Raw genomic sequence first — 7705 nt, 5'->3', positions numbered from 1 at the left:
ATATAGCACCGACCTATTCCGCAGCGCTGTACAGAAGTTCTCATCCCAGCGGGGCTCACAATCTACATTCCCTCTCCGTATCTTTTTGGAGTGAGAGAGGAAATCCCCGAGAACATACAATCTCCAGCCAGATGTTTTGCTGCACCGTGCTGCCACACATTGTAACAAATCCTCAGCTGTGTGAGCAGGACTAAATTACTATGGGTTTTCAAACTCTAAATGTAAACAATAATGTTCCCATTCATCGACAGCAAGCAGAGATCTGGATAAACGTAAAGAACTTAAACACAAAGTATATTACAAAGTTGCCGAACTTTAGGATTCAAGTTCTAAAGAACATGTGAAATACAGTGTGGACGATGAGGCGGATGCTGCTGGATGTTGAGAGTTGTGATACTTTCTGGCGTTGCCGTCTCAGAGATTTCACGGTTATACGAGATTTACACTTCTGTATATAATTAGTACCGGCCATATTGGATCAACCTCTGGGTAAGGCAGGAACCGATGACGTGAGCCTGTGAGACCACGAAGATCCACGACCTCGGAGGCTGCGAACCGCAATAGCCACGAACAACAGAACGTCCACATATACCAACGCAAACGCGGAAAAAAACGGTCATGACGTAAGAGAAACCAGCGCCACAGGCCTAGAGAGCGGCGCCAAATGTAAATCTAAAATAAAATAGGAGATGTTGGGGCTCAGGCTACGTGGGCGCCATAATTGGAAAGGTTTCCCGCCGGAGAGGGTCATGTGATCACCAGCTTTACACACAGGTCACCTCAGTCTGACCAGGGCAATTCCCGCGCATGCGCCCAGCCAAGGTCATCACGACCATTTTGCTACACTCAGTATGATCCGAGCGCCGGGTGTCCTTCGGTGACTGGGGGCTGTAAGATGGCGGCGGGAAGTGACGTCATAGCTGTCAGTGAGGGCGGACGCTAGAGGCGTGACTTCCGTTCTAGCCGGGAAAGATGGCGGCGGCGTGTCTGGTGTTACGGAGGTCGCTGCGGGCGGGACAACTGCTCGGAGGGAGAGCGGCCTGGCCTGGGGCTCCTCAGGTGAGGGGGGACCGGGGAAGGTGATGATGGAAGGCGGGGACCGGACAGGGTGGCGGGTAGAGCAGAGAGCCGGTGACCGGGCGGTGAATGAAGGTCACTGGGTGTAGAGGCAGGACGGGCCGGAGCCTGCAGGAGATAGCTCGGTGTGAGGTAACAGGATAATGCCGGCGCGCTGTAGAGACACTCGCAGTAAGGCCTCGTTCACACTTCAGTTGTTTTACCGGTTCTGTGTGTCTGCTCCGTCAAAAGGAAAACGTCCGAATTCTGCCCGTTTTTAAGTTTCCGTCTCACCCATTGAAGCCTCTGGGTCCGTCAAAAATACATCCGTGTGCCATCCGTTTTTCAGGGATCCGTTGCCCATCAATGACAGGGCGTGCCGAAGTTCCCGTCATTTAACGCACAAGATGGGTTGTAACGGAGCGTTTAATATGGAACAACGGCTGCGGCGGGACGAGGGAAACCCACGGACGTCACCGCGGACACGGATCCGTTATAAGCGGACGTGAAGGACGTGCGCACGAGGCCTGAAAAAAAAAGAGTTTATAGCCAAACATGTGTAAATAAGAAATATTTTTATTAACATTTACAGACAAATGAAAAAGTGTGAAGAAAAGGACAAGACCCTGGTAAGGAAGTTGGGAGCGATTACTGATATTTCTAATTACAACATGGGAAATAAAGACGCGTCCACTAGTTCTGATCAATACAGAAAATATCAACAAGTGCGCCAAATAGAACATTATATCAGCCCCTGAGGAAGCAACTTGATAGCGAAACGCGCGTTGGGGCTAATGTGTTGGAGCGAGCAGTGATTGCCACGATCTTCATTATGGGTAAGCCGCTGTCATCTGTTTCTGGTAACTAATTGCGCTGGCATTTTGCGATGACGTTTCTCCTGATCACTCAACGTGCACCGATATTCCATGTTCTTGAGATATTCCATGTTCTATTTGGCGCACTTGTTGATATTTTCTGTATTGATCAGAACTAGTGGACGCGTCTTTATTTCCCATGTTCTAATTAGAAATATCAGTAATCGCTCCCAACTTCCTTACCAGGGTCTTGTCCTTTTCTTCGCACTTTTTCATTTGTCTGTAAATATATGTTAATAAAAATATTATTTATACATATGTTTGCCTATAAACTCTTTTTTTCTTGTGTTGGTGTGTGTATATATATATAATGTGTGTGTGTGGAGCTACAGGCTAGGAAGCAGGTGTGTGTATATATATGTGGAGCTACGGGCTATGACGCGGGGAGAGGGTATATATATGTGTGTGTGTGGAGCTACGGGCTATGACGCGGGGGGGGTATATATATATATATATGTGTGTGTGGAGCTACGGGCTATGACGCGGGGGGGGGTATATATATATGTGTGTGTGTGGAGCTACGGGCTATGACGCGGGGGGGGTATATATATATATATATGTGTGTGTGGAGCTACGGGCTATGACGCGGGGGGGGTATATATATATATATATGTGTGTGTGGAGCTACGGGCTATGACGCGGGGAGAGGGTATATATATATATATGTGTGTGTGGAGCTACGGGCTATGACGCGGGGGGGGTATATATATATGTGTGTGTGGAGCTACGGGCTATGACGCGGGGGGGTATATATATATATATATATGTGTGTGTGTGTGGAGCTACGGGCTATGACGCGGGGGGGGGTATATATATGTGTGTGTGGAGCTACGGGCTATGACGCGGGGGGGGGTATATATATGTGTGTGTGGAGCTACGGGCTATGACGCGGGGGGGGGGTATATATATATGTGTGTGTGGAGCTTACGGGCTATGACGCGGGGGGGGGGGTATGTATATATATATATATATATGTGTGTGTGGAGCTACGGGCTATGACGCGGGGGGGGGGTATATATATATATGTGTGTGGAGCTTACGGGCTATGACGCGGGGGGGGGGGTATGTATATATATATATATATATGTGTGTGTGGAGCTACGGGCTATGACGCGGGGGGGGGGGGTATATATATATATATGTGTGTGGAGCTACGGGCTATGACGCGGGGGGGGGGTATATATATATGTGTGTGTGGAGCTACGGGCTATGACGCGGGGGGGGGGGGTATGTATATATATATATATATATGTGTGTGGAGCTACGGGCTATGACGCGGGGGGGGGGGGTATGTATATATATATATATATATGTGTGTGGAGCTACGGGCTATGACGCGGGGGGGGGGGGGTATATATATATATATATGTGTGTGGAGCTACGGGCTATGACGCGGGGGGGGGGGGGTATATATATGTGTGTGGAGCTACGGGCTATGACGCGGGGGGGGGGGTATATATATATATGTGTGTGGAGCTACGGGCTATGACGCGGGGGGGGGGGGTATGTATATATATATATATATATATGTGTGTGGAGCTACGGGCTATGACGCGGGGGGGGGGGGGTATATATATATATGTGTGTGGAGCTACGGGCTATGACGCGGGGGGGGGGTATATATATATATGTGTGTGGAGCTACGGGCTATGACGCGGGGGGGGGGGGGTATGTATATATATATATATATATATGTGTGTGGAGCTATGGGCTATGACGCGGGGGGGGGGTATGTATATATATATATATATATGTGTGTGGAGCTATGGGCTATGACGCGGGGGGGGGGGTATATATATATATGTGTGTGGAGCTACGGGCTATGACGCGGGGGGGGGGGGTATATATATATATATGTGTGTGGAGCTACGGGCTATGACGCGGGGGGGGGGTATGTATATATATATATATATGTGTGTGGAGCTACGGGCTATGACGCGGGGGGGGGGGGTATATATATATATGTGTGTGGAGCTACGGGCTATGACGCGGGGGGGGGGTATGTATATATATACATATATATATATGTGTGTGGAGCTACGGGCTATGACGCGGGGGGGGGGTATATATATATATATGTGTGTGGAGCTACGGGCTATGACGCGGGGGGGGGGTATATATATGTGTGTGTGTGTGTGTGGAGCTACGGGCTATGACGCGGGGGGGGGGTATATATATGTGTGTGTGTGTGGAGCTACGGGCTATGACGCGGGGGGGGGGGGTATATTCACCTTATTCCACAGGCCGGTACGATTCCGGTGATATAAAGTTAGTTTTGTTTCATGTCTTCAGTACGTTGTCCGGCAGCGACACCGAGCGTCATCCATAACTAAGACCCCGGCCCCCTGCAGTGCGTTCGGTCCGGGAGCTGCGCCCGACATGCGGACTGTGTATCACGGACCGGCCGCGCTCGTCTCTGGGGCTCCTTAGAAAATTAAAACTATTTCCTAAAAAAATAAAATGTTTTGTCGCCATATTCTGAGAGTCATAATTTTTTTTATGTTTCCATCAATTTAGTGATGTGGGGGCTTACGTTCTGCGGAGCGTGCTGTAGTTTTCACCGATCCCGTTCTGGGGTACATGAGACTTTTTGATCAGTTTTTATTCCATTTTTTTTGAGAGCGAAAAAGTGACCAAAAAGCAGAAATTTGCGTGCTTTTATCAATTAATTTTTTTACACCGTTCCTCGTGCAGGTTAAACAACGCTATGATGTGATAGTTCAGAGTTTTATGGACGCGGCGATATCCGTTATGTGAACTTGTATTTTTTTTTACATTGCTTTAATGAAAAAAAACGGGTAAAGTTTTTTTTTTTTCAGTTTTTTTTTTTTCCTTATTTTTTTGTAACATAAAAAATAACAAACTTTTTTTTTACACTTTTTAGTCCCCCATGGGCACTTGAACCAGCGATCGTTGGATCGCTTGCATGATCTGCTACAATACAATACCCTGATCCTAACCATTTAAATGCCGCAGTGGCGATTGACCGTGGCATTTAAGGTGTTAAGCTGGCGGAATCTGTGATGATTGATTCCGCCGTTGCAGTGAGCGGTCACCCGCTGTGTAGGGAGCGCTCGGCCTGTGAGCCGCTTCATACGTCCCCTTATCGAATCCTCACATAACTGTACGTCATAAGCGATAAGGGGTTAATGAGGCAGAGCAAGTTCCTGGATTCACTGATAAGACATTTGTTTGGGAAAGTTCCTCCGGTGTGGGGGAGGGGGGGGTCGTGGCACTTCTGAGATTACAGCAAAAACAATGCAGGCGGGGAACGTGGCGTTACCTTCACTGCAGAGAAATTGTATGGGCGCCTTCATGTGGCCGCCCTAATTAACCCCTCAGTGACCGGCCCATTTTGCGCGTTAATGACCAAGGATTATTTTTTGTTTTTTCACGGTCGCATTCCAAGAGTCGGAACTTTTTTTTTATTCCGTCGCCATCGCCGTATAAGGGCTTGTTTTTTGCGGGACGAGTTGTATTTTGTAATTGCACCATTTTTAGATGCTTATAAGATATCGATTAACTTTTATTAACTTTATTTTAGGAGAGAATTGTCAATAAGCAGCTATTCCAGCATTGATTTTCACGTTATAAATTTACGCCGTTTACTATGCAGCGTAAATAACATGTCACCTTTATTCTACGGGTCGGCACGATTACGGGGATATCACACGTGTGGAGGTTTTATGTTTTCCGACATTTGCACAATAAAAAGCCTTTTAGAAAATAATTGTTTTTGCATCGCCGCGTTCCAAGAGCCGTCATTTTTTTGATTTTTCCGTCGATGTCGCCGTATTGGGGCTTGATTTTTGCGGGCCAAGTTTTCGTTTTCATTAGTACTATTTTGGGGTACATAGGACTTATAGATTAACTTTTATTTTTTATGGGGGGAATGGGAGAAAAGAGAACTTTGCCGTTTTGTTTTTTTTTGGACGCCGTTCATCCGGCGGTTTAATTAATGTGTTCATTTTATTAGTCAAGTTGTTACGATCGCGGGGATACCTTATATGTGTATGTGTCATTTGTTTTGACACTAAATCCACTTTTTGGGCAAAAAAAGTAGTTTTATTTGATTTTCACATTTATTTTTTTTCCCACAAACTTTATTTAACCCCTTAAAGGAACAGTGTCATCGCAAATAATTTTTTTATATGTTAAAGATGTTAGTGCTTTAATAAAAACGTTTTTATTCATTTGTGTGTTTGTGTTTTACTTTTTCTTATTTTTACACTTTTTCTTCCCTATGGGGCTGCCATTTTTTGTTCCATTTCTGTGTGTCGATTAACGACACACACAGACATGGAATACGGCAGCCACAGTCCCATAGGGACTGCGAACGGCTCCCGTCCCATTGACTGCCGTGTACGGCGTCTGTGTGGGAACTGCGCATGCGCCGCTCCCACACAGTCCTATTCGAAATTGGCGCCGTCCGGCGCCATTTTCCTGTGGACCGGAAGTCGCGGCCGGACAGTAATATTACTACTTCCGGTCGCGGCTTCCGGACTTGTGCACATGGAACAGCGGCAGCAAACGGAGCGGACGGGCCGGAGGGAGCCGCGGCGGCAGGAGCAGGTAAGAGATTTCAATGTATGTTCGTGTTTGTGTGTGTTTACTACTGTATGTAAACCTACTACACTGTGGGTTACCTCAAAAAATGGCGACACACAGTGTAGGAGGTTAGACCGTTCAAACCCCTCGTTTATCCCGGCACTAGCCAGGATAAAGGAGGGGGGGATGCTGAGAGCTCACTAGAGCGAGGGCTTTTAACCCAATGTTGCAATGCTGCAATTTTGGGAACAGCCCCATCTAGTGACCAAAAATGGGTAGTATTATAAATTAGAAATAATTTATAATATTTCCTGGCTCGTGCCGAAAAAAAAAAAAAAATTTGAACAATGTTTAATCACCCACACACTAAATGTTTAATTTTTTAAAAAAAAACATGTTTTTCTGGCAACACATTCCCTTTAATGACCAGACTATTTTTCACGTTTTTCCATCGTCTCATTCCAAGAGCTATAACCTTTTTATTTTTGCGTCGACATCGCCGTGTAAGGTCTTGTTTTTTGCGGGACAAGTTGTATTTTTTTAATAGCACCATTTTTAGGTACATATTTTTTATTGATTAACTTCTAACAACTTTTTTTGGGGGGGATAGAAAAAAATCTGAAATTTCGCCACTCTTTTTTTGCGTCCTAAATCTACGCCGTTTACCGTGTGATATAAATAACACAATAACTTTATTCAGCGGGTTGTTACGATTGCAACGATACCAAATTTGTATAGTTTTTGTATGTTTTACTACTTTTACACAGTAAAAACACTTTTTTTTCTAAATTATTTGTTTTTGTGTCTCCATATTTGAAGAGCCGTAACGTTTTTATTTTTTCGCCGATGCGGTTGTGTGAGGGCTTTTTTTTTTTGCGGGACGACTTGTAGTTTTTATTGGTGCCACTTTGGAGTAGATGCGACTTTTGATCTTTTTATCACATTTTTTTAAAGTCAGGATTCACAAAAAACAGCAATTTTTCCATCGTTTTTTATTAATTTTTTGACGGCGTTCACCGTGCGGGTTAAATAATGTAATAGATTTATAGTCGGGGTCGTTACAGACGCGGCGATACCAAATATGTGTCACTTTTTAACTTTATTTAGTTTTTTTAATAGCAAAGCATTTTGTAAGGGGAAAAGCTGGGTTTTACGTTTGTTGTTTTTTTCACTTTTTTTTTACTAGTCCCATTAGGGGACTTCACTATGTGATCCTCTGATCGTTC

At 45.3% G+C, this 7705-nt stretch overlaps 1 protein-coding gene across 1 annotated transcript in view; it reads left to right on the top strand.

The window, feature by feature from the left end:
* The first annotated feature begins 942 nt into the window (after nt 1-942).
* CYC1 (cytochrome c1) overlaps nt 943-7705 on the top strand; it is a 16367-nt gene continuing 9604 nt past the window's right edge. Inside the window, exon 1 of the mRNA XM_075848625.1 lies at nt 943-1059. Coding sequence (XP_075704740.1) covers nt 973-1059 — 87 coding nt within the window. The 5' untranslated portion in view covers nt 943-972. The remainder of the gene's footprint in view (nt 1060-7705) is intronic.

Source organism: Rhinoderma darwinii, unplaced genomic scaffold (assembly GCF_050947455.1).
Source record: "Rhinoderma darwinii isolate aRhiDar2 unplaced genomic scaffold, aRhiDar2.hap1 Scaffold_4371, whole genome shotgun sequence".
Taxonomy (NCBI): domain Eukaryota; kingdom Metazoa; phylum Chordata; class Amphibia; order Anura; family Rhinodermatidae; genus Rhinoderma; species Rhinoderma darwinii.
Note: the sequence above shows the minus strand (reverse complement) of the source record. Positions and strands in the feature narration are given on the sequence as shown.